This window comes from Triturus cristatus, chromosome 1_2 (genome assembly GCF_964204655.1).
Source record: "Triturus cristatus chromosome 1_2, aTriCri1.1, whole genome shotgun sequence".
NCBI lineage: Eukaryota > Metazoa > Chordata > Amphibia > Caudata > Salamandridae > Triturus > Triturus cristatus.
Window position 1 is genome coordinate 44,671,952 of NC_140580.1, and position 27,618 is coordinate 44,699,569.

Here is a 27,618-nt window from a genome sequence, read left to right on the forward strand (position 1 = left end):
CCTGTGTGGTGCTGGTCTCGCCTCAGTGTTTTTTCACCTGTGTGTTGCTGGTTTCGCCTCAGTGTTTTACTCCTGTGTGTTGCTGGTCTCAACTCAGTGATTTTACACCTGTGTTGTGCTAGTCTCTCGTCAGTGTTTTTACACCTGTATAGTTCTAGTCTCGGCTTAGTGTTCCTGTGGGTTAGCGAGGAGACTCGATTACACCTGTTTGGTGCTGGTCTCTCCTCAGTGTTTTTACACCTGTGTGGTACTTATCTTTCCTCTGTTTTTTACACCTGTGTGATGCTGGTCTCTCCTCAGTGTTCCTGTGGGTTAGCCCTGAGCCTTGATTACAACTGTATGGAGCTGGTGTCTCCTCAGTGATTTTACACCTGTATGGTGCTGGTCTCGCCTCCGTGTTTTTACACCTGTGCGGTGCTGGTCTCGCCTCAGTGTTTTTATAACTGTGTGGTGCTGGTCTCTCCTCAGTGTTTTTACACCTGTGTTGTGCTGGTCTTTCGTCAGTGTTTTTACACCTATATAGTGCTGGTCTCGGCTTAGTGTTCCTGTGGGTTAGTGCTGAGTCTCAATTACACCTGTGCTGTGCTGGTCTCTCTTCAGTGTTTTTAAACATGTGCAGTACTTATCTTTCCTCTGTTTTTACACCTGTGTGATGCTGGCCTCTCCTCAGTGTTCCTGTGGGTTAGCCCTTAGCCTTGATTACATCTGTATGGAGCTGGTCTCTCCTCAGTGTTTTTACACCTGTGTGGTGCTGGTCTCGCCTCAGTGTTTTTACACCTGTGTGGTGCTGGTCTTGCCTCTGTGTTTTTATACCTGTGTGGTACTTATCTTTCCTCTGTGTTTTTACACCTGTATGGAGCTGGTCTCGCCTCAGTGTTTTTACACCTGTGCGGTGCTGGTCTCGCCTGAGTGTTTTTACACTTATGTGGTGCTGGTCTAGCTTCTGTGTTTTTCACCTGTGCGGTGCTGGTCTTGCCTCTGTGTTTTTATACCTGTGTGGTACTTATCTTTCCTCTGTGTTTTTACACCTGTATGGAGCTGGTCTCGCCTCAGTGTTTTTACACCTGTGCGGTGCTGGTCTCGCCTGAGTGTTTTTACACTTATGTGGTGCTGGTCTAGCTTCTGTGTTTTTCACCTGTGCGGTGCTGGTCTTGCCTCAGTGTTTTTACATCTGTGTGGTGCTGGTCTCGCCTCAGTGTTTTTACACCTATGTGGTGCTGGTCTAGCTTCTGTGTTTTTCACCTGTGCGGTGCTGGTCTTGCCTCAGTGTTTTTACATCTGTGTGGTGCTGGTCTCGCCTCAGTGTTTTTACACCTGTTTGGTGCTGGGCTCGCCTCAGTGCTCCTGTGGAATAGTGTGCACCCCTCATTACACATTTTCGGTGCTGTTCTTTTCTCATTGCACGTGTGCAGTGTTAGTTCCTTGGTGCACGTTTGCCTGCGCATATATCTGAGGGTGCTGTGCTCTATGTTCCTTGTGCGTTAGACTTGGGGGGGGGGGGGGGGCTGTTTTCCTTGCCCCATTAGGTGCTGCTGTTCTCCCTCGGTGCACTGTGTTGTGCTGCTCACGTATTACACTCGTGCGGTGGGGTGGCGGTTTGCCTGTCCTCTCCTCGGCGCCACTGTAGGGTGGTGTTTGAGTTCTGCTTTCCATTGGTAGGCGGTGCTCACTACTGAACTCTGTACACAGGTGGGGGTGGTGCAAGCTGCGGGTGTGGTGTTTGTCCTCAGTCCTGTGATAAACCTGTCCGACTGCACTTGTTCCGGCTCCTCTTTCTCTCTCTTTCCTTGACATTCCCAGGTAAGGAAGACTTCTTAACCTTTAACGCATTTTGTGAAAATAAAAAGCATGTGTCAAGTCTAGCAGACCCGCCCTCTCCCGACGGTAGGTTGCGCGAGAGTGAGAGGCCAGTGGGCGTTAATGCGTCAGGTGCAGGGGAGCCCGAGAGGGTTGGGGGGGGGGGGGGGGGGGGGGGCGCGGTAATCCCGCTCACAGCGCTTTTGAGCACTCAACAGTCTATTCTGCAAGGGGGTATCTGCTGTAGGTCAGAGCTGCCTCAGTGTAGGGCACACCGACAGCGCCTGCAGTGCCCTGAGACTTTCTCTGGTGTTCTAGTTGTTTACGGGACTCTCGTGCAGGCTATGGGTGTCACTGTGTATAGTACTCGAGGGCTGTCTAGAGTGTTCTCATGTTGTCCGTAATGCTCTCAGTTGCCTGTTTCCGTCTCAGGCTGTCTCTGGTAAGCCGGGCTATCAGCAGAAGTCTCAGTTTCAATGTATGTATGAATGTTTGTGTGTATGTGTGTTTGTATGTATGCATGTTTGCGTGTTTGTATGTACGCTGGTATGTGTGTTTGTATATGTGTGTTTGTATGTATGCATGTTTGTGTGTATGTGTGTGTTTGTATGTATGCAGGTATGCATCTGTGTATGTTTTATGTATGTAGCATTTGTACAGCATGAGCCTGGCCGAAAGGTACTCTCTGTAGTGCCGTCTGTATAGCTCTCACATATGATATATGGCCCAGGAGTCCTATAGTATGCCAGTTATCTCCTGGACGGTGTGTAGTATTCTGGGTGTGTGCAGTGCCGAGTATCCTCACAGTCCCTGAAGCGCCCACAGACTCTCTAGGGCTCTCAGGCTGTCTGCTGCTTCTGCTTCTGGGAGGGGTTACAGTGCTCTGTGTCTTCCAGCTTCTGGATACTGTTTGTAGGTCTGTACAGCTGTCTCTGTGCACCCAGACCGCCTACAGCACACCCAGACCGTCTCCACTTCTTACAGACGGCGTATGATACCTTTAGGCTCCATACAGTACACTAAGGCCTAAGGTAATATCACAGGCGCCAAATAGTGCACTCAGACTGCATATGTCACTCGAAGACTAAAAAATAATACTCTAAGGTGCTATATATTATTTATATCACTGCTCATACTTCTTCCAGGTACTATATAGTACTCTGAGCTCAGTTTGTGTGTACACTCTGAGTCTAGCACTCTAAATGGGCCTATGATGTCCTCACACTGTCTCTAGTGTCAGTAGACAGCCCATAATGGCGCTAGATTGCCCATAGCAGTCTCATGCTGTAGATAATAGCCACTCTGATAGTCATATTCCGCACATTCGAGACGCATATTGTCTCTCAGATCCATACACCGTCGACCAGTGTGACCTGATCATGTGGTGACCTCAACGGCTCGCTTCTGGAAACCTAATGGCCTCACATGTCTCTTCCAGATCTGCCATGAGCATCAAAAGCCGCCACTGGGACACCCAAAGGAGTGGGCGAAGCAAGCAGCCTCCTAGCCTGTCGGGTTTGGATACTGCGCGGCCCAGTGGGCAGCCCTCCTCGCCGCCTCCCGAAAGTCCCGTCCCGCGCGACCATGAGCGCTGCCGGCGAGAGCTTGCTGAGGCCAAGCTCCTGGCCACGAACATGGAGAAGACTTTGCACTGGTGGGCCGAGTGTGCAAGCAAGTGGAAGGAGCGTTGGGCCCGGGCCAATGCTGAGCGGCACCGGGCCAAGAAGGAGGCCCGAGGTCTCAAGCAGGAGGTGGCGGACCTTACACAGGAAGTGCAAGAGCTGCGGAAGGAGCTGGAGTCACTGAAGAACCAGGGGACACCAGTTTCACAGGAGGAGGAAGCCAGAGAAAGCTCGGTGCCGGTCAAGGACATCACCCTGGGGGCTCTGGAAGCAGAGGTCCGGGAGGTGCTGATCAAGCTCAAGAACTGGAGGGCCTCTGGGGAGGCAGAAAGAGAGAATGGACTGAGCCCGGGAGAGGGTTTGGAAGCCGCCCCGGCAGTGTTTGAAACAGAGGTGAGAAGGATGAGAGGAAGAGCCAGGGGGTTTCTTGGTAAGAGGTAGGAGAGACTCTGAGGACAACGGGACAGTGAGTTTAGACTAGTCTGGAAGCACGGGGGTTGCAGTGAAATGGAGTCACTCATGGGGTGAAGTGAAGTTACATGGATGATGTTGGAAGGTGGATTATTGGTAGGGGCAAATGTAGGTCTGCCACTGGCAATAAGGCCACTAACACATGATAAGACCCAGCATAGGTCTTAGAAAATTATTCCCATGCTCAACCCTTGGTAACGTGGCTGCGAGCAGACAGGCTTAACTTCAAAGACAGGTATGTAAAGCATTCAAAAACACCATTTCAGTAAATAATTAAAACACAACACAAAATAAAAATCCAACACCAATTTATAAAAATATGTAATATTTTTATCTTTTAAATGACACCAAAACGAAAAAAATCCCCTGTAGGGAACCAGAGTTATGAATTTTTAAAGATTAGTCACTTTCTAGTGCTTAGAAACCAACAGTGCCCCTTTTAGTCATTTCGTTTTCTGTGACAGGGACACACCTTTAGAAGCGGTTCTGGAGAATGTCTCACCACTGTGTAGCCTTCTCCAGCAGGCTAGGTCCAGTTAAAACTCCTTCCTGAAGTTCTGCTTGCGGGTCCCAAAGTATCCAATACACAGTCCAAGGTTCTGGAATCTCCAAGAGGGTCCTTGAAAGTGTGAAACTTCAATTCCGCAATCCACTTGAACAAAACCCTTTCAAATCCACCGGTTCTCCAGGCTGGGGATTCTTTGTTGGGATGTCCAGGTGAGCTCTGTTAACCTGTAGCTTGCAGGGAGTCTACTTCTTAGTCCTTTTGTAGCAAGGTAATCTACAGGGCTGCAGTTTTCAGATGGCGCAGTTTTCAGAGGTCAGGCCTTAGAAGTCTTTGCACAGCAGAACTTCGCAGCAGGGCACGTCTTGCTTCAAGTAAGTTTCAAGCAGCAGATCTGGAGGGCTCTGCCCCTCTCGGATACTTATTCAAAATTCTCTGGGTCAAGCCACAGGTCACTTCTGACCAATGAAAGCAGGGTAACTCCTCATAGTTATGACCACATCCGGTAGAGTGTGGCATTATGTTGTCCCAGAGTGCATCTTTCTTCCAAATCCATAATGGCTGATTTTCCAGCAAGGAGGTAAGAGCTGGCTAAACACACCCCCTGGGATGGCTTATTTCCATGGACTCTCCCCCTACCATCTGCACATACCTTCCTTAAGCCTAGCCCTGACTCTGGGTCAAGAGTGTCAAAGTGAAACTGAAACCCAGGCCTCCCCTCTGCCTTTGAAGAGCATAGTTAACGACTCCACCTCCTGGCCTGGCATACCTATAGACCAGCACACTGCCCTCCCAGCAGAGTGGTTCTTTATCACCTCTTCAAAGCAGCCTGGCTAATCCACTTATCTCTGACCAATCAGGGCAGACCACTGGAAGGCTGCATTTGGACTACAAACAAGAAAGTCTTATAACTTCTTGTATGTACACGTTTGCAGAAATTCAACAATATAATATTGTTGGATTTACTACTACCATTCTGGGAAGTCTTTGAATGGTCTGGCTAGTCCTCTCCTCTCAATATTTATTAATCAATAACTTCCTACCATGTTAACCTATGGGCCATGGGGTTTGCAATGGGGAAAATGACTTGGGTCAGTTTTCTAGCACCAGGGCTTATAAAAACATATTTTATAAGTATTTCCCTAATCTCTACAGGACTCCCACCCCCGTGCAACTAAGGGAGACTTTAGGGGTTCTGAATCTGCAGAAATATTGCAGATCTTCCTTAACCAGGTTTTCTAGCATCAAAGTCGAATTTGAGCAGCTCTTTACTTTTTGAAAGCAGTCCTGGCAACCAGGGCTGGTTTTAAACTGACCTCAGGCTTCAGCAGAGCACACATGCAAGTGCAGAAAAGCTGCTGGCCTCTAAACTGCCGTGCCCCAGGATACTGGGGACCTCTCGGTAGTTTCAATCCCCTGCCATATTATATATAAATCTAATGTGTTCCTTTCAGCTTGGCACTGACCCTGGGCCTGGTTAGGCAGAGCCCAGGGTCAGTCAGAATCAGTTACTACCAGTTCCAGTCAGCAAAAAGTTGGGGGTGCCCAGGGCACAGGATGACTTTGCAACATAGCCCCCCCCAAACGAAAGGTGATGGGTTACTAACCTACACCCTGGTAGTCCTCCTCAGCTAAGTGGAAAAACCTGGAAAGTCCATCTGCATTTGCATGGGCAACCCCAGGTCTGTGTTCCACTGTAAAGTCCATTCCCTGTAGGGAAATGGACCACCTTAACAGCTTGGGATTCTCCCCTCTCATCTGCATGAGCCACCTAAGAGGTCTGTGGTCAGTTGGAACACGAAAGTGAGTCCCAAACAAATAGGGTCTGAACTTTTTCAGTGACCACACCACAGCAAAAGCCTCTCTCTCTATGGCACTCCACCTCTGCTCTCTGGGAAGAAGCCTCCTACTAATAAAGGCAACTGGCTGATCAAGGCCCCTTCATTTAGCTGTGACAACACTTCCCCAATCCCTTGCTCTGAAGCATCTGTCTGAACTACAAATTCTTTTGTATAGTCAGGGGCCAGTAACACTGGTGCTGAACACATAGCAGCTTTCAGAGTGTCAAAAGCCTTCTGACACTCTGGGGTCCAAATCACCTTTTTGGGCCTCTTTTTAGAAGTCAGTTCTGTTAGGGGCCCCACAATGGTCCCGTCATTTTGAACAAACCTTCTATAGTACCCTGTCAGTCCAAGGAATGCCCTGACCTGAGTCTGGGTAACAGGAGCTGTCCAATCCAAAATAGTTTGGATTTTAGCTTGGAGAGGCTGTACATGGCCCCCACCTACCAGGTGGCCCAGGTACACCACAGAACTCTGCCCTATTTGGCACTTGCTTGCCTTAATAGTCAGGCCTGCTTGCTGCATGGCCTGAAGCACTTCCCTTAGGTGGTTTACGTGATCCCCCCAGGTAGAACTGTATACAACTATATCATCCAGGTAACCTGCATTGAACTGTTCCAACCCAGACAAGACCCTGTTCACCAACCTTTGGAAGGTGGCAGGTGCATTCTTTAATCCAAAGGGCATTACCTTGAACTGATAATGTCCCTCTGGTGTGTAGAATGCTGACCACTCCTTTGCTCCACGGTGAGGGCAATCTGCCAGTAACCTGAAGTCCAATCAAAAGTACTCAGGTACTTAGCAGCCCCTAACCTATCAATGAGCTCATCATCTCTAGGTATAGGGTGAGCATCAGTCTTTGTAACTGCATTCAAACCTCTGTAGTCCACACAGAACCTTAACTCCTTGGGTCCCCCCTGAGGATTAGGTTTAGGTACCAGCACCACTGGACTGGCCCATTGACTCTCAGACGGTTCAATTACCCCCAGTTCCAGCATCTTAGCAACCTCAGCTTTAATGCTGGCTCTGACATGATCAGACAACCTATACAGTTTATTTTTGACAGGTAGGCTGTCACCAGTGTCAATGTGGTGCACACACCATTCAGTGATGCCTGGGGTCAACGAGAATAGGCCAGCAAACTGCTCCAGCACCTGCTTACAGTCTCTGTGCTGCTGGTCTGTCAATTTGGGAGAGAGTACAACTCCCTCCACTGACCCATCTTGCACATTAGTGGAGAGGAGGTTGGGCACAGGCTCAGTTTCCTCCTCCACACCCTCATCAGTGACCAGTAACATGGTCATGTCTGCCCTGTCATGGTGGGGTTTCAATCTATTCACATGCAGGACCCTGTGAGGGTTCCTGGGGGTGCCAAGGTCAACCAAATAAGTAACCTCACCCTTCTTTTCTAAGATTGGATAGGGCCCACTCCACTTGTTATGGAGGGCCCTGGGAGCCACAGGCTCCAACACCCACACCAACTGTCCTGGAGTATACTCAGGCATAGTAGCCTTTTGATCATACCAGTGCTTCATGAGCTCCTGGCTGGCCTCCAGTTTCCTGTTTGCCTTGTACATGTACTCTGCCATTCTAGATCTCAGGCCTAGCACATAATCAAGCACATTGTCCTTTGCTTCCTTAAGAGGCTTCTCTAAAGACTCTCTTAGCAGGCTCAATGGCCCCCTCACAGGGTGTCCAAACACCAACTCAAAGGGACTGAAGCCAACCCCTTTGTGTGGCACCTCCCTGGAGGCAAACAGTAAGCATGGGAGGAGAACATCCCATCGCCTCCTGAGTTTCTCTGACAACCCATTTATCATGCCCTTCAGGGTTTTGTTGAATCTCTCAACAAGACCATTTCCTTGTGGGTGATAGGGGGTGGTGAACTTGTAGTTGACACCACACTCATCCCACATAGCAGTCAGATAGCTGGACAGGAAGTTCGTGCCCCTATCTGACACCACCTCTTTTGGAAAACCCACTCTGATGAACACACCAAGCAGTGCTCTAGCCACAGCAGGAGCATCAATGGTTCTAAGAGGTATGGCTTCAGGGTATCTAGTGGCGTGGTCAACTACCACTAAGATATACCTATTCCCTGATGCAGTAGGTGGGTCCAGGGGACCAACAATGTCCATCCCCACCCTTTCAAAAGGAACCCCAACAACTGGCAGTGGTATTAGGGGAGCCTTTGTCTTGCCCCCTGCCTTGCCACTGGCCTGACAGGTGACACAGGAGCTGCAAAACTCTTTTACCTTTTCAGACATAAGGGGCCAGTAGAAATGGTTCACCAACCGGTTCCATGTCTTTGTCTGTCCCAAATGTCCTGCCAAGGGGATATCATGACTTAAAGTCAGGATGAACTCTCTGTACTTCTGTGGCACCACCAACCTCCTGGTGACCCCCTCCTTGAGGTTTCTGGCCTCAGTATAAAGCAGTCCATCTTCCCAGTAGAGTTTGTGAAACCCACTGTCATCCCCCTCCTCTTGCTTAGAAGCAATCCGCCTCAAGCTCTCAAGGGTGGGACAGTCACGCTGTCCCTGACTGAACTCCTCTCTGGAGGGTCCACCTGCTCCTGTCAGTTCTGCCAAATCTGACAGATCTGGCAGGGATGGAGTCCCTCCCTCAGAGGTCAGATCCTCCCCATCAGGGTTAGATTCTTCCTGCCCCTCTGGAGTTCCCTGGGCTGGCTCACCAGGCCCAGTGCCCTTGTCCTTGGATGCTTGGCCCTTTGTTCCAGGGTCCAAGTGTCCAGCCCCTCCCTTCTGGCTAGTCTGTGACCTAGTCACAGCACATACCCACTCAGGGAGCTCCAATATTTTCATATGGAGTCCTCTCTCCACCTCTGACCACACAGAGGCTTCAAGATCATTCCCCAGTAAACACTGGACTGGGAGCACCTTTGACACAGCTACCTTCATAGGGCCTGTCACACCTCCCCATTCCAAATCCACCACAGCCATAGGATGGAGTTTGGTAGTGCTGTCTGCATATGTCACCTGGTGAAACTCACTAGGTAATAACCGCTCTGGAGGCACCAGTTCATCCAGGACCATAGTTACACTAGCCCCAGTGTCTCTGATAGCCTCAACCTCAGCCCCATTCACTTTAGGCCTCTGCCTGTACTTGTCCATGTTTGGAGGTAAGGCAGCAAGGGTTGCAATATTCACCCCACCCAGGGACACTAAGGTTGCTTCCACCACCTGACTACCCCTCTCTGGGGCACCACTCTCCACCCCTACACTGACACTGGCAATCCCTGTGGATGGCCCCTTAGGGGGGAGCTTCTTGGCGCAGACAACATCTCCCTGTTTGTGCCCTGGCTGGTTACAGTCAAAGCACTTACCCACCTTTGAGGGATCAAAGAACCTACCATTCTTTCCCTGATACCCCCTCCCTTTGAATTTGGGTTGGTCCGGGGCCCCCCCTTGTGCAGGTTTTTGTGGGTCTTTGAAGGACTCTTGGTTTTGACCTTTCTTTCCCTGGGCTTTCCCCTGGGGAGGGACCTGTCCTCCTTTCTTCTGGTCACCCCCCTGGTGCTGAATGGAAACCCGGGTTCTCACCCACTCATCAGCTGCTTCTCCCAGCTCTCTGGGGTCTGTCAGCTTGGAGTCCACTAGATACTGGCGTAACTTCTCTTCGGCGCAATGAGTCAAAATATGTTCTTTCAAAAACAAATTATACAATCCCTCATATGAGCCAACTGTGTTACCAACAATCCAGCCTTCCAGTGCCTTCACTGAAATGTCCACAAAGTCTACCCAAGACTTTGCACTCAATTTCTGGGTGCCTCTAAACTTCACCCTGTACTGCTCTGGAGTCAGACCAAATCTCTTGACTAAGCATGCCTTCATCTGCTGGTATGATTCTGCATCCTCTCCCTTCAGGGTCAGGAGCCTATCCCTCCCAGCTACTAGAATCAACTCCCACAGGAGTGCACCCCAATGCCTAGAGTGGACCCTACTCATTTTAAGGGCCCTCTCAAAAGCTGCTAGCCACTTGTCAATGTCATCCCCCTCAGTGTACTTGGGTACTATGCCCTTGGGAAGTTTAGGTTCAAATCTACCACCCCTGGACATCTCAACATCCTCTTCACTTTCGCTGCCACCATTCCTCTTCTCCTCCTCTCTCTCCCATCTTCTGTTAGCCAGTTCGAATTTCTCCTTCTCCAAGGCAATCAGCTCTAATTGAGCCTGAAGCTGTCTCTCTGCAAGGGACAGTAGTGGTACCTGAGTAAGGGACCCTTCCCCACTCCCACCACCACCTTCATTCACCTGGCTAACACTAGTCACAATGGGAGAGGTCTCATCCTCACCCCTCTCTCGGGTGAGGTTGGGGGAACATCCTCCCACCCCCCTTGCGTCTCCTCAGCTACCCCAGCCCAGGCCATTAGGGACTTAAGCAACGCTGTCGTCTTAATCTTGTTGGAAGCAGGCAGCCCCCTAAGCCTACACTGTACCCTAAGACCACCCACTGCGAACTGGGACACTTTAGCCAGGTCCAGCTCCATGGTTCCCTAGTTTTGGGTCACAAAAAACTAGGCACAACAGACTTAAAACAATTTGGAAAAATCAAAACAATGGATTAAAAACAGTTTAGTCCAAATCCCAAAAATCAAACTCAAAAGTTTTGTTCTAAGGCAATTCAGAGGATTTTTATTATCTTAAATCATTCACTGAAAGGTGTACTTTTTAAATGCAAGTCCACATTCACACCGCTGAGCACCAAATGTTGGAAGGTGGGTTATTGGTAGGGGCAAATGTAGGTCTGCCACTGGCAATAAGGCCACTAACACATGATAGGACCCAGCATAGGTCTTAGACAATTATTCCCATGCTCAACCCTTGGTAACGTGGTTGCGAGCAGACAGGCTTAACTTCAAAGACAGGTATGTAAAGCATTCAAAAACACCATTTCAGTAAATAATTAAGACACAACACAAAATAAAAATCCAACACCAATTTATAAAAATATGTAATATTTTTATCTTTTAAATGACATCAAAACGAAAAAAATCCCCTGTAGGGAACCAGAGTTATGCATTTTTAAAGATTAGTCACTTTCTAGTGCTTAGAAACCAACAGTTCCCCTTTTAGTCATTTCGTTTTCTCTGACAGGGACACACCTTTAGAAGCGGTTCTGGAGAATGTCTCACCACTGTGTAGCCTTCTCCAGCAGGCTAGGTCCAGTTAGAACTCCTTCCTGAAGTTCTGCTTGCGGGTCCCAAAGTATCCAATACACAGTCCAAGGTTCTGGAATCTCCAAGAGGGTCCTTGAAAGTGTGAAACTTCAATTCCGCAATCCACTTGAACAAAACCCTTTCAAATCCACCGGTTCTCCAGGCTGGGAATTCTTTATGGGGATGTCCAGGTGAGCTCTGTTAACCTGTAGCTTGCAGGGAGTCTACTTCTTAGTCCTTTTGTAGCAAGGTAATCCACAGGGCTGCAGTTTTCAGATGGCGCAGTTTTCAGAGGTCAGGCCTTAGAAGTCTTTGCACAGCAGAACTTCGCAGCAGGGCACGTCTTGCTTCAAGTAAGTTTCAAGCAGCAGATCTGGAGGGCTCTGCCCCTCTCGGATACTTATTCAAAATTCTCTGCGTCAAGCCACAGGTCACTTCTGACCAATGAAAGCAGGGTAACTCCTCATAGTTATGACCACATCCGGTAGAGTGTGGCATTATGTTGTCCCAGAGTGCATCTTTCTTCCAAATCCATAATCACTGATTTTCCAGCAAGGAGGTAAGAGCTGGCTAAACACACCCCCTGGGATGGCTTATTTCCATGGACTCTCCCCCTACCATCTGCACATACCTTCCTTAAGCCTAGCCCTGACTCTGGGTCAAGAGTGTCAAAGTGAAACTGAAACCCAGGCCTCCCCTCTGCCTTTGAAGAGCAGAGTTTACGACTCCACCTCCTGGCCTGGCATACCTATACACCAGCACACTGCCCTCCCAGCAGAGTGGTTCTTTATCACCTCTCCAAAGCAGCCTGGCTAATCCACTTATCTCTGACCAATCAGGGCAGACCACTGGAAGGCTGAATTTGGACTACAAACAAGAAAGTCTTATAACTTCTTGTATGTACACGTTAGCAGAAATTCAACAATATAATATTGTTGGATTTACTACTACCATTCTGGGAAGTCTTTGAATGGTCCGGTTAGTCCTCTCCTCTCAATATTTATTAATCAATAACTTCCTACCATGTTAACCTATGGGCCATGGGGTTTGCAATGGGGAAAATGACTTGGGTCAGTTTTCTAGCACCAGGGCTTATAAAAACATATTTTATAAGTATTTCCCTAATCTCTACAGGACCCCACCCCCTGTGCAACTAAGGGAGACTTTAGGGGTTCTGAATCTGCAGAAATATTGCAGATCTTCCTTAACCAGGTTTTCTAGCATCAAAGTGGAATTTGAGCAGCTCTTTACTTTTTAAAAGCAGTCCTGGCAACCAGGGCTGGTTTTAAACTGACCTCAGGCTTCAGCAGAGCACACATGCAAGTGCAGAAAAGCTGCTGGCCTCTAAACTGCCGTGCCCCAGGATACTGGGGACCTCTCGGTAGTTTCAATCCCCTGCCATATTATATATAAATCTAATGTGTTCCTTTCAGCTTGGCACTGGCCCTGGGCCTGGTTAGGCAGAGCCCAGGGTCAGTCAGAGTCATCCACCAGTTCCAGTCAGCAAAAAGTTGGGGGTGCCCAGGGCACAGGATGACTTTGCAACAGATGATATACAGTGATTTCTCATCACTTCTATATAAATATGTACAGTAAAGTGGATATTATAGTTACAATATACAGCCTAAAGCTAATGGAATTTGCCAGCTATGGAGAGCAATGCAATCATTCCTGCCCTTACTGCAGTGCTCATGACCTCATATTGATTGTTAGAGACGACTGAGCACGGAGCCCACTTCTACGTCAGTCAGCTTCATATGCATGCGAGGTCCGTCTTCTGTAGGTCTCGCATTGAACCCCAAGTGGACTTTGGCCAAGACCAGGGTGGTGTGACTGGAGGGCAGGGCCTTCGGTCCAGACCAGAGTTTTTCAAACTCTTTTGCACTGAGCCGCCATAAGCAAAATGTTTTCAAGCCAGGCCTCCCTCCAAAACTTTACGACAAGAATTGGTGGAGTGGGCAGAGATGAACTGGTTGCATGGGGGCAGGGATTATGACATCCTTTCAGGGGTGCTCTGCTGTAGCTCATAATCCACACTAAATGTGAGACTTATAAATTCATCAAACAAAAACAGAATTGACTAGAAACACAACTTCCCATAATTGGAGTGCTGGGGGCCCCTTGCACTCCTGGGCCTCAATGCAACTGCACCTGCTTCACTAATGATAGCTGCATGCTTTGCGAAGCAGGCGGTCTCCTCTGCCCTTTGCTACCAATATGGCCTCTGCCATTTCATGCCAACCTCTCCCTCCCATCTCTCTGACGACCAAATCAAGTTGTTTGCTCTGCTTTAATTTGTTCTGCAGCCCAAAATGAAATCAGTACAGCATGTATGCTCTGGTCCCCTTTAAAAGCACAAGATGTATCTTAAACACTACATCATTTTGCCGCAGCCTATTTTATACTGTGTAATACAATTTTAAAATTATTACTTATTCACAGTGCTTTCTGCCACAGGCTCAGACGTCGTAGAACTATAAATAAACAAGACACTATTCCTCGCTGCACCATCCGAGCTTTCATTTTGTGACTTTCTGGCCATGCATACAGACATAAGTAGTGATCACATTAGCCAAATGAGGTTTTATAAGATTATATTTTCCATCAGTTAGCTTAGTTGGAATTTTTTTTATTTAAGGTGTGTGCCTGTTACTTTATATGTAGTTAACTGAAGGTAAACAATACAACAAAATGCAGACTATTTCGTTTTCAGCCAAGTCTTTGACCCCGTCTCTAGTTTCACCGGCCTTGCTCTATGGCACTTGGTACTACAGTTTCCATAGTTTTGCACTTCGACTGCTTCATGGAAAGGAAAACAGTGTGAAAATGTGCCAGTCGTACTCTAGGATGCCTTAATTAACAAGTAATTACAGAGGCATTTGCGCCTGTCCTGCAAATACAGCTATGGACCGACAGCAGGGTGCGCCTCCCTGTTTAAAGACCTCTGGTCTAGACCTAAACTTCAATCCTGAGGGTCTCAGCTCCCATACTGTTAATTGTCTGTACCTTTTTATTGAGATTTTCAAGGAAAAGAGTCAAAACCAACATCAACAAGAAAACTCACCCCTTGTTTCTTTCCCTCACTATATCACTTCCTTCCAACACTGTTCCCAGGGACATGGTTATACACGCAGGAGGATACTACCTTTTCTCCATCAATTTTAGTAAGCCTCTCCCGAACCTTTGAAGCCAGGACCATCTAAGAATCCAGTTAGTGGAGCTTTCCCCATTAGAGCATCAAGCAGCATATTCAGGACCCTCAATGTTCTGGGGTAGGTCAGTTCTTTTAAGCTGTGTGATAGGAAGAGGAAAGTTGGACTCCACACAGATGATGTTATTTTCTCTTTTGTCAGGAGACACCTTACCCTGTGGTATCAGTTAAAGTGGCCCGAGATCCTGTCTGTGTGCACTTGCTTTGCCATCAGCAGAAGAGCTACTTCTTTTTCAGTCCCCTCCTGACTTAACCAAGTCCCAGAAGCCGTGGACTTGTGGGTCTTGGTAAAGTGTATGGGAAATCTTGCCCATCTTTTCTGCGTCCACCTATTGCTATATGTCACATGAATTCGGGCCAGGGTAAGAGACCCTCTACACAATATCTTCAATAAAGTTTCTGATCCCTGCAGGTTTTTAGCAACCTTGCTTGACCTTCTTAGAACATCTTTCCAATATTTGTCATCAAAGTCCAGTCCGGCCCTTTTCCTCTAGCTTCTTGAAAATGCAATTACAAAAATCAAATGTGTGTGTTGTTCCGCTGCTCCACCAGATCTAAGTTAGAAGCAGTGGAAGTTCTGTGGTCAGTGGGGATCCCATTTAGAATGCAGACGCCCTCACTCTTCAAGGTGGCATGCTTCATCATCGGGCTATGCTCCTCACTGGGTGGGAGCTGTAATACCTAGCGGGCCCCAAGTAGGGGCTCTTTACCGAGATCTTCTTTGATCTTTATGACTGGTGTTATCCATGGTATATTTGGTGCCCTTTTCTAGAATTGTTAAGGAAAGCTATACACTGATAAGTAGTGTGATAAATTGGCTATGGGCAACCATCTCAGTGAAGATTTATTTTAATATATTTTCAATGCCAAGGTTAAAAATTGATGTGAACCAGCTGACCATAAAAAGGAGCCAGTGGTTCTAGCAAAAGGTCGACATGTTTCATGCCTTACTCGCCCTTGACGGGTTTATGGCAATTCATCAGGACCAAAGAAAGAATACCCTAATCTACTATGTTGGGTTCTTATGTTTTAGTGAGTTAGTGTCAGTGTAATGTGCAATTTACACATCTACACCAAAAGGTTTTGCTCCCACATAGGAGTTTTTGGTGTGGGTGTGACCGGTAAATAAAAGAGCAGACAGAACAGCATGTAAAATACATATATCGACATTTGGCAATAGTAGAATATGTCACTCATTTGTGACATGTCCTGTCAATAATTTAAAAACAAAAACATGCGATGTGTGTGATCACAGCACATTTAAATGGTGATACTTAAATGGGGATAACGTTTTAAGCCATGCTTTATATGCTCATACCTATTGGGTCTATGTTTTTGGGCCCCTTAGGGAATCTCGTAGCTGCGCTCTTCATTCAGTCACGTCTTTGGGATAGGTAATAATGGTGAGAAGAAACGTGTTAAACTCAAGGATAGTATTATCTTTAAATGTAGGATTTGTGAGTGAAGGGATCAGTCCCAGTTTGGAGTACAAATCCCCCAATTACTTGCTGCTGTTTGTTGAGAGGCTTGAATAACTCCTACCCGCTTTCGCGATCTCTGCATGGTTCAATTTATGGGCCCAACTTTGCGGAGTCATCACAGGGATGACATATGGCAACGTGTGGCATGGGTGCGGCACAATGTAAGTGATGCAGTAGTGACTCCTACTGCAGGCACCATCTTGGAATGTTGTGATGTTTCTGGAACCACATTGGTTGGCAACGGATACCTCCCAGGCGCATCTTAACAGTTTCCCCACCCAAGCTGTTGGGTGATCCTAGTTAGCATTTTAATAGTATTGTATCCTATAACCTGAAAAATACCCATGTTACATCGATCTCTATGGTGTAGGAAGTTCTGATAGTCCTAAGTAGATTCCATCTTTTTAGTAGTATTTGTAGAGGGAGTGACCAGAGATCTAGTACGGTTACAGGGGAGGCGAGGGACCATAAAATTCATGAATGGGTTAAATGTGCTCACAATAGCACATCTACTCAGGGAGTTAATTCACTAGTAATAAGAGTTAGTAGCCCGGTCTTCCTGGACATTTATGGGGGTCGTATGCGTTGTTATTGTCACTGCCTTTGATGGACTTATTTTATTAACAGTAGTTACCACAGTATTTTGTCATTGAGCCCCCTTGTGTTTGTGCGTAGTCTGAACACCCTTTGCTGTTCCCTGTTCAGAAGTCTTTCTTTAAAATTTTGGCCCTCAAGGAGATTTTTATGAACTAGCCATTTCAAATCATTGTGAGTATGATTTTTTCGATATAGCGGCTGGTCAATTTAGTTGCGGGTTGGCGGCATCTAATTGTGCTCCTTTGCTAATTTATTCTGGTCTTCACAGATCTTGTGGTCATGCCTATCTATTGCAACTTGCATGGGCCTTCAAAAAGGTACTCACAATTGTGGTGAAGCAGTTATTATCGTGTCCTTATTAGCATGAGCCAATTATCAAGTTTCATTGTTATTAGCGCTCGAAATGGCGTGAGAGTGGGAGCGGCTCCCTGTAGTCACAGTGTACAGATTAGAAGACAATGAAGCGTTAGTTCTTTAGCATTTGCTCTTATTCCTACTTTTAGAAAATTATATTCTAATTCTGAACTCATTAGTTTAGTTTTTAAACCGCGTCCCCTGTTCTCGTGGGAACAATTTGAAAAGGGCTGCCCCCACCTCCAAGAATAACTGTTCTCACAATTTGGTCTCTCACTCGCTATAAACTCTGATTTAAACAGCTGATCTTGTTTTTGCAAAAGCAGCATGCACCTCTATGTGGCCGCAAGGGTGTATTGAGGTAAATGGCCCTGACCCGACCCCTTACTTCTTCAAGGAGAGACCGCTGCCTCGGCAATGCTCTCCGCGCGCCGTGTAGCTAGCGGTTTCATGCTGCGGCTCCTCTAGTTATCGGAGCTATTCCAGTCATGTGGGGGAGCCCCTCCACGTGACCGGAGAGACTTGCAGCGTTGATTATGTTTCCTAGTCTTTGTCAGGCTTTTTTACCACGCTATGTTGGAATGGTGCGCGTGTGTCTATAGCCACTCGATTCGCCCCACTAAGTGCAAAAAGGTGACTTCACGACACACTCTAATTCTGTGTATGTGTTTCCACCTTAAAATGCACCTGAAGAAGTTCACTGGCTTTTGCACAAATATCCTTATATGTGCTTATTGTGGAAATGACCTGATATCCTTTCCACAGGCATAATCCAAGTTCCTGTTGCATCCTGCATCACTGATTCACGGGGTGTCTCTAAAATATGTGAATACTTAATATTTTCCAAAATTTTAACGGGCATACCTAACTTTGCCTCTGAAGCTGTATTCGAGGTAATCATCACATCCCAGGATGTAAAATGATTTCTGTGGTCACTTCTTACTTCATGGTAATACGCTCATAAGCATTCATGTAAAGAAAGATGTATATACGCAAACAGGGTAGGGGGACATACAATCCTTCCTCAGTCTGGAGGAGTGAAACTCTGCACCTTGACTTTTCTCTTATGGGGAATTGGATTCATATCAAACCTATCCACATGAACATATGCATTCTGGGGCCTGTAGTGCATTCCATTGTCAGGTACTGAGAATATGGGTGTAAGGAAGTTTCCTAATATCTCCTGTGATGTAGTGAATATTGAGTTTATCCAACACCGTCCAAAATATGTCATCCACCGAATGATGTTTTTCCAGATAGTGTGTGGTGAACTTGGTGTTGGTTTTCTGACAGCGAATATTACTTCTATGTTCCATGATACGTATTTTTACTTTTCTGGTTGTCATACCAACATATCGCATTTTGCATGGACATTCTATCACGTATATGACATTCTCTGAATTGCAGTTTGTGAATACTTATGAGCGTATTACGGCTTTTGGCAGTGTGCTGCAGTCTCACACTGCACAGGTTGTCGTGCGGTCATGCCCTGCATCTGATCACTGTTGTCAAAGAGCTTGCTGCGCATGACCTCTAGTCATCTGCACACGCCTTGGAGGCAGGTCATAGTCTCCAGCTGCGAAGAGCACCCACAACATGTACAGTTAGAGCTGGATCTAATTTGGCCATGAACAGCAGGCTCTTACCACAGGGTGTGGCCTGTGACTACTACTTTCTTCTGCTTCCATTAGCCAAAGAGGATGTATGATGTTACAACGCATACATTTACATCGCAGTACATTACATTGCGGTTTTTACAACGCAAGTCGTTACAACGACTTGCGTTGGAGGGCGATGGATTTAGGAGTAGTATAATTTACTATTCCAACTCCAGTCTACGTACAGTAGGGAAGGTGTTGGATAGTAAATTATACTATTCCTTGTCCTAGAGCACCATCTAGCGCAAGTCGTTGTAACGACTTGCGTTGTAAAAACCGTGATGTAATGGCATCGCGATGTAATCCCCGCGTTGTAAACGATGTTTCCCGCCACAGAGCTAATTTTGCACGGCATTCAGTTGCATACAGTAGCTTTGGCCAGAAGCGGTGGTCTTTAGCTGTGCACTGCCCCCGTTCCAGAAACTTCCAGAACCCTTTGCCCAAAGCGTTCGGCCATGCACAGCAGCCTCCTGTTCCAGGGCATGTCCCCACTCCCCTTGACTTCAGAGCTCATTGTGCGTGGCCTTCAGTTGTGAGTTACAGCTTGAGGGACACACTGTTGTCTGCAGCCTTGTCCTGCAGGCCCTTTGCTTTGAAGCCAACAATGGTCTCCTGGCACAAGCACCAAGCATAGGTCCTTTACCTTCCAGCATCTGTTGAGTTTTGTAGGGTCCTCCTCCAACATTTTATGTGATTCTCAAACACGTTCAGGGACTAGACTGGCATTCTCGAATTTAGCGTCCAAATTTACATATTTATTTTGTCAAATAAAGAGCATTTTTCAGCTGCCTTGGATGTGGCATGATTTCCTAGAGAAGTCTGAAAACCGCTTGCAGTGTGTAAGGACAACTCTGACAGCCAATCAGATTGTGTGCGTTCAAAACCACCAGAAGCACAGGAAAGCCAGTTATTTGAGCCAATTATATTTTATTTGGAATCAAAATTTGATCTTGAATTGGTGTTAATCCTTCAAAGTCAGCCCAACACTTTTTTGTAATGCAAATATCTTTAAAAGTACAGTGGATTTACACCAAGAACCGAAAAACAAATACGCTGTACCTTGATAATGAGGCTGCCAAGCTATTCGCTTTGCCAGAGCTTGTTTACAAAGCGTTGTTTAAAAAGGTGATAGAAAAAAACTTTTCAAAATACTGGAGAAAAACAACTACATATCTTAAGGTATGGCGAAAGTACACACAAATACAATATTTTCAATCTTTATGAATACATACTTTCTTTATGAAATACTTTACACTCTGGAAAAACTGACTTGCATTAAAAAAGAATAAGGATGTTTAAAGGCAAAGGCTTACCAATTAACTTTCAACAGGACTCACAACTGAAACGTGCACCGGCCATTTGGTACTCTACAGTAGTCTTGGGAGTAGATTTATGGGTCTCCAAGAGAAGAGACATCTCCTTTTCAGTCATGCTTATTACACCTTCTGCCTCAAGTGCTAGTTAGGTGAGTGCTGGAGCTGCCCCCCCCCCCCCCCAGCTTGTGTGCTTAGGCCTCACTTTTTGTTCACTATGTGGAATGCAGGAACTCAAACAAAAACAACCTTCAAAGTCAGATCTTTAGTCATACCCTGGCAAAAATATATCTGTTGCTATCCTTTTTCAGCCAAACTGCGAGGGGTGGGGAGAAACACAGAACACTGGGGGTGGATACTTGAGGGAGAAAGGTATTACACAAGGGAAAGAGCAAGAAAACACATGCACTCTCATGGGCTGCTGAATGAAAAAGAAAAACAAGCATTGGCATAGCCAATAGGTCTCGCCTTTGGGACCTTATAAGTGTTTAGACATGCAACAGTTGCATAACTAAATGCTTATAAGGTCCCAAAAGCGAGACCTATTGGCTATGCCAAGCGGCCGTGCGGCCGCGACAGTGATCGCTATCGCGATCAAGCATCAAAGCGGCCGTGCGGCCGCGAAAGTGAAAGTAATCGCGGTAAAAGCGGCGCCCGCGCACATGCGCTGTAGCTCTAGGCTGGCCTGGTAGCACTTTTTGGAGCCCTCTCAATAAGCCTCGCCAGACCAGCGCATGCGCTGGGTCAGGCAAGACCTAACGATAGGTCCCTAACTATGAGCAGTAAAAGTATACAAGTCAGCTACGAGACTGTGCTCCAGGGGATGGACAAACACAAGAAGAGGAAGGCTAGCCATCGAGTGGAAAGCAGGCTTAGTAGAGTGAAAGCAAAACCAACCAAGGGTAAGCAATAGCAAGCTCTAAGCTAACTGTAGGCTTTCAGTATGGTCCACAAGAGGCTATTGCTTTCAAAAACAACAACAAAAATACTTTTTCTTAGGGTGTTTCTACCTTTTTGGCAAGTTTTTGTAATGCCAGTTAACATTTTGTTCTAGCTTAAAAAAACAGTGCAACTTTAAATGGTCAATTACTGTGGTGGTTAAGCACTGTGGACATGGGGCAGGTACATGGTAGTGTGTGTTTCATACACTCACCTCTTGTACCAGGACTTACGGGGAATATGTGCCACCCCGCCCTGCCCAAGGCTGGTTGGGGTGCTTATTAATCCATGACAACTCCCTGCCTGACCCAGGAGTGAAGAGAGACTGGGGCGGGTAACAGTTACCCCATTTTCTCTCAGCATACTCCTCCACAGCGCCCAAGCATTGGCTGTATTTCATGCCCCACCTCTCGAAATGCCAAAGTGTGCGGGTGATTTCATGACACAGAGGGTCAGGGTGAGTGTTTGTGAACCAAGCCAACCTCAAAACTTGCCAAAAGATGAGGCAGGGAGTTGAAAGATTCTTTTTCTTTTCAAATCGTTTTTATTGAATTTTCAAGAAAAGAACAAATAAATAATAAACACAATGGTAAAATGATAGACACAATGGTAAAATGTTAGTGAACACAAGAATACTGACAAATAATAAAACCTATGAGAAATACAAAGGAAGTAGAAAACAGCAAGTTACTCAAGTGCATTACCGTGGACGTCGCAGTGAAACTGGGAGGAAATACATGTGGTTTATCAAACACAGTTTTCACATGTGTCATAAGAAAAAATACAAAACAATACAGGTGTCCCACAGAGGACATAGCATTCTATAAGCACTGCATTGTAGGAGATTAAGATAATTTTCACGGTGAGTCGTATGTGAAGGAAAAGGCATCAAGGGACCTCCATAATTTCCTGTGTGATTTACGCCAGGGAGAGGCGTGAAGTGAGATGTTGTCAGCCCCTCGGAGGAAGGGTTGAAAGATTCTAAATAAAACGATGGGGCGGCTGGTAGCTGCCCTGGTGCCTTCATCTTCTTTGCCTTAGGAAAGGAGTAGCCGGAAGCTGCCCTGGTTCTCCCGGGAGACAAATATTGTTGGGCACCAAGGACCAGGGCAGTTGGCAGACGTCCCAGCTCCCTGATTGTAAAAAGATCACAGTCACCCATCACCAGTAAAACAAGGGGGTGAGGGGAGTCTGGGACTGCTGAAAGCTGCCCAGGTACCCTGTTTGCCATTGTAAACATGGCAGCCCCTCCAACCCTTCAGGGGGCCCCATCATTCTGGAAGCCCGCAATCAGCCTAAAGTCAGTGATTTTTGGTGAAATATTGGAGACTTGGTGACCCCTGATCACATTCTGCAGATGAACCCATCATTTTGTGTTATGCCACTGAGCAGAAACCCAGCTGGCTCACAGCAGGTGCCCAGACACCCAGCTCACCACTGCCAGCTCAGCGAGCCGCCTTCTCCCTCAAAAAGGAGGATAGGTGGCACCCAGTAGAGCTGACATCTGCCCTGACACACTCTTCACAATAGAGAACATGGCGCAGTGTAATATGTTGGGAATAACACAAGGAAAACTCCAAGGCTTAGAAGCTTCCAGGAAAGGAAATATGTATTCCATGAAAAGGACCCAGGACAGCCTCCCTGCTCAGCAGCCTCTCCTGTCTCTTCAGCTCACAGTCGAGTATCTCAACATGCCCCGAAGGAACATTCTAAGGCCCATTACATAAAAGAACACACTGAGCAAACACCACAATGCGTACATACTTCAGGCGCCAAGGCAAGGGCCAGCGACAAGCTCTGCCCCAGTCAGCGGAGTCCACACCACTCTGGCTGCGGCCTCCTCGGCGCCATGTTTACAAGTGCAAGCATGTCACCAGGCCAGCTGGCTCGGGCCCCTCCCCCTGCCTCAACAGGTGAAGTTCTTCCCACTCTGTTTCAATATCCATACCGGCGCTGGGACCCCCCCCCTTCAAGACATTGATTGAGAGACCCTGTGAAGCACAAACGCAAATGACGTGAAATCCAAAAGTGACGGTACTGCCTTTACCTGTACATTCAACCCCTGCTGTGCAAACGCAACATTAACTCCCACCCCAGCCCAGCCATAAAATACCACCAAAGTCTTAGGTGTTTCCCTAATACCACCCTGTACAATGTGAAAAACGACACCTATCAGGGTTGCAGGTAAATTGAAGTTGTCTTGCGCCTATAAAAAGTATTCTGCAATGTATTATATCTCCTCATAACAACAAACTAGCCGATGGGCCCTCAATGGTCGACGCTTTCACCTTCCAGTTGCATGGAAAGGGTATCTTTGGCCATAATGCGAGCAACAAGAATGGGACCTCCGAAATCCACTTTGAGCAGAAAAAGACATCCATAACTTAGGTCCCCTGGACCCTGAGCTCCCTGGGCCCGGCCCACTGCACCTGCTGCGTCAAGAAATAAGTAGGCCGCTTACAAAGTACGTCACAAATGATTTCATCATCAATATGACAGTCAGTGTCACTCCAGCTCCTTAGTCATTCAATTATACAAATTCTTAAATACTTACCCACGTGCTTACTCGGGCTCTCAATTACTTCTCATTTCCACCTGTCAAAGGTGATGGTGCGGATTGTTGATAAGAGTAAGTCTGAGTGGCAAGGTTGCATATAAAGTTAAGATAGTACCTTAACTTTTTGATTTCATGTGGTTTTAAGGTTTATCCCCCTGTTAACACCCCGTAAAGCCAAACTTGACTTTTACAGAATTGTTTTCAGGGAAAGATGGATATGGCTATCCATTTTGCGTAACTCAGCTTTCTACACTTTCTCTTGTCTCTTCTCAGTCATAGGTCTTGCGATTACTCAAGCCCATCCTGGTCTGGACTTCCTACACTGGATTTCTTGGAAGCCAGCAGGCCACTGTGTCTGGAATGGAAGCTGCAAGCAATGATGAGCTAGAGGAGACCAAGCGCCAACCAGAGGATGAAGCCCCTGGGCGACTAGCAAATCAGTGTGGAGTCCCGGGCATAGCTCTGAAAAAGGACATCAATGATACCGCCACTACAACTGGAGCTCCTTGCAGGGCCCCATGCCCTCTTCCCACCAGGTGATGTGCCCCCATGAATACAGGTACAGGTCCCCGAGCTTCAGTATGGATCGTGCTTAAGTATCTGGAAAACTGAAATCCGCAAACTTCTTGTTGGTCGACGGTAGAACGTGAGCATCATTTGAAGTATTGGGAAAGTCCTGGGATGGTCAAGGAGAGTCGAGGTCAGACACTACACTTTGATGACATTATCCCCAGATGAAGTGTGCTGGGGAAAGTTGTGTATGAGATTAGCCAGCAGGTAGGGCGAGCGAGGGGAATTTATAAGGTATGGATTTAATTCAGAGGGATATTGGAGAGGTTTTCGGAAAGCCTGATGTACCATCGGACATTGCCCAGGGTGCCTTAGGTAGAGTGTGGTGGGTCACAGAAGCAAGCTGTGTCTGTTGGAGAAAGAACTCTTGGCGTTGGTAGCAGTGCACATCAGCAAGGGGCTTCAGCATTTGAAATAATTCCTAATATTTATTTAAGACATGTTGGGGTGAACTCATTAACTGATACTCGAAACCTATCGTCCACATTTATTTTACTTATTTGTTCCATAAAAAGTGACTTGGTCCAAGCACCACACAAAAAACAACCCTTTTCACCAGCTTGGCTTTTCAAGGTATAAAACAGTGGTCAGAAATGAGTCGCTTCTACACAAACATCCAGACATATCTATTGACGCAGAAGACCTATGCATTGGTGCAAGCCATGCCTGAGGACCTGTGGCGAGAAATGACCAGGGAGTCTGTCTTTGATAAGTGAGATGCATAAAGATCCAAAAGCAATGCCATCAATACGCTGAAGGAATTGATTCAGTGGATGCGATGATCTTATGGAGCAGGGTGACATAAATTAAATATAGTTTATGGCGACAAGTATTCCATTTTGTTATGTATCTCTGAAAATGTTTATAAAAGTATACATAAGAAAATTCAAATTAAGGTTGGGAAGCAGGAATTCAAATCATATTCATATTGTAAAAGAGGTGGCAGTAATCTGTGATCTTGTTCAGACAATATTAATATTGCATTGAGTGGATAAAAGAGAGAAGGGGATCCATTGTTATGTGCATTAAATCATCATTCAGCATTTATTTACAGTGACCGTCCCAGTAGCAGCCCTGTACTAAGGCTTTTCACCCCAGAATGATGCAGACGGAGTTACTGAGTAGGCAAATTTTCAGTGCACTGTGGGGATTTTGGCGTCAGTAATTCCAAGCAAGGAATAGAATAATGTTGTAATCGCTCTGAAAGCAATTTCACTTCAGCGCAATATTGCCAGTTAAAGGCAGGCTTGTAGCAAGGAGTTTCAGTAATCCAGAAATGTTTTGTTCTGTTTAGGGCTTGTATGTATGAATTCAATACCATGTTTTGAAAGTTATGAAGCATGGGGCTTTACCAAGACAAAACAATATCAAATACATGGCAAGTAAACTTTGAAAATTAAACAATTGATGTATACATGGGGTAAAGCAACTCAATATCGACTCTAAAACCATCATATCATCTTTTGAGGACCTCTAAAATATTGTACACATAGTATTGAAGCTACGTGCAGTGTTTTTTCTTGTTGACAATAATTTTGTAGTGTACTAACATGTTGTGTGGAATACAAAATAATGTATATCATAGGATTTGTGTTTTTTATTGTTTTAATTGTATATATAAATATTTTTTTAATTTAGTTATTTACTTTATTTGTCTTTGTTATGTCAATTGCTGTGCTCATGTGTGTTTTGGGATTAGTGAGTAGTTTTTACAAATATTAATAATTTTAATAGCATTTGTTATGTATGTTTCATTTTTTTTAAATTAAATATCTTTGTGTTGTACATTTTTTATTTATTCAGATTTTTTTATTTGGGATTTTATTTTATTTAAAGGGTTGTGGAACTTGTAAGGAATTGAATGGGTAATGTTTAATAATGAACATCAAATTATTAATCTTAAAAATTAGGTGTATTATTTGTATCGTAAATACATATTTGAATTTATGTAATTGTTCTGAAAATATATATAAAATAAAGTATTGTGGTTTAATAATTTGTATATTTATTTGTGTTTTTTTAATGTTGTTTTCACCTGGTTGTTGGTTCTAATGGGTGATTGTGTCATAGTGTTTTATATTTGTGCTGTTTAATTTAAACACATATATATCAGGGTTTAAAGTAAGATTACTGTGTTTATAAAATATTGTTTGTGGAATTAATTTACTATAAGAGACAAAAATAGGGTTTAAGTATTAATTTAAATTTATAAATCAAATAAAAATATAAATAAAAAATTGAAAACTGTGTATTCTCATTCATATTTTAGTAGCATCTCTGTGCATCTTTTAAATATATGGTATATATTTGATTTGATGTCAGTTTATTTATGAACCCCATAAACCGATAGAAAAATGAAATTGTAACAATAAATTAGATACATTGGTTGATAATAGCATTGAATTGTATATTATTTTAAATGTGTTTTTTTTCAAAACAATTGTAATAAATGGAATGTATTGGAGTTATAATTTGTATGTGAATTAACCAATATATACATGTTCTACAATGTTTATGGGATTAAAAGTAGAATATTTAATCTGAATCCACGTAATAAATTACCTTTTCTGATGTGGAAATAAAATTTGACCCTCAACTCCCAATAGCTTCACTTCCCTCAATGTATGTGGGATTGAAATTAGAATAAAAAATATCACATTACTAATCAATACCCTTTCCCTTATTTATGGGGAAAGGAATTAGGATAATAAATCTGCCCCCTCCAGTATATGCACATTCACCAATGTATGTGGGGTTGGAGTTTGAATAGTAAATCTGGCCCCTCCAATGTACACACTTTCCTCAATGCATGTGGGATTAGAGTCAGAAAAGCAAATCTTCCCAATCTATGCTGTTTCTCCAGAGTTTGTGAGATTGGAGTTAGAGCGGTAATGCCACTCTCAATACATCTACTTTCCCCACTTGTTTGGATATGAGCTAGCATAATAATCATGGCCCCTTCCAATGTATTTACTTTCCAAGTGTTTGTCTGACTGGTGTTGGAAGAGTAAATGTGACCACTTTTATATATGTGCTTTATTCAATATTTTTTAGGAGTCGAGTTCCTACAATAAATATGATTTTTAAAATGATACTTCCTTTTAATTAGTGAATATGTATCTTCTGAAATTTCTTATTTTTCCCCAATTATTAGTAGAATTGGAATTGGTATAATAAATTAACATGCTTTCATTTTGATTTTGTTTATGTCATTTATATAATGTTTCCAAAAATTGTTTCTATGTTTGTTAAACATGCTTATATCATTTCTATTTTACTTTATTTAGTATATTCTGAAATAATATAGTTCTAAATTAAATTTGAGTAAATTGATTATTTTCCTTTAAACACAATTTGCATACTCTACTTTTGAAAACGATATTATAATTAAGTGTAATAATTTCCCCCAAAAATATATTTTGTTGTCCATAATATTGTTTTGTCCTTAGTATAGTTTTACTGATGACATTTTGTTCGTCAATATTTTTGTCATTTACCTTTTAAGTATTGAATATCAATACTT

General features: G+C 45.0%; 1 protein-coding gene across 1 annotated transcript; it reads left to right on the forward strand.

The window, feature by feature from the left end:
• The first annotated feature begins 1,693 nt into the window (after nt 1-1,693).
• LOC146866721 (uncharacterized) lies at nt 1,694-27,287 on the forward strand. The gene is made up of 3 exons (XM_085600805.1): nt 1,694-1,800; nt 3,236-3,812; nt 23,799-27,287. The coding sequence occupies exons 2-3, from the start codon at nt 3,243-3,245 to the stop codon at nt 23,802-23,804; spliced, it is 576 nt and encodes a 191-aa protein (XP_085456931.1). The 5' UTR covers nt 1,694-1,800; nt 3,236-3,242; the 3' UTR covers nt 23,805-27,287.
• The last annotated feature ends 331 nt before the right edge of the window (nt 27,288-27,618 follow it).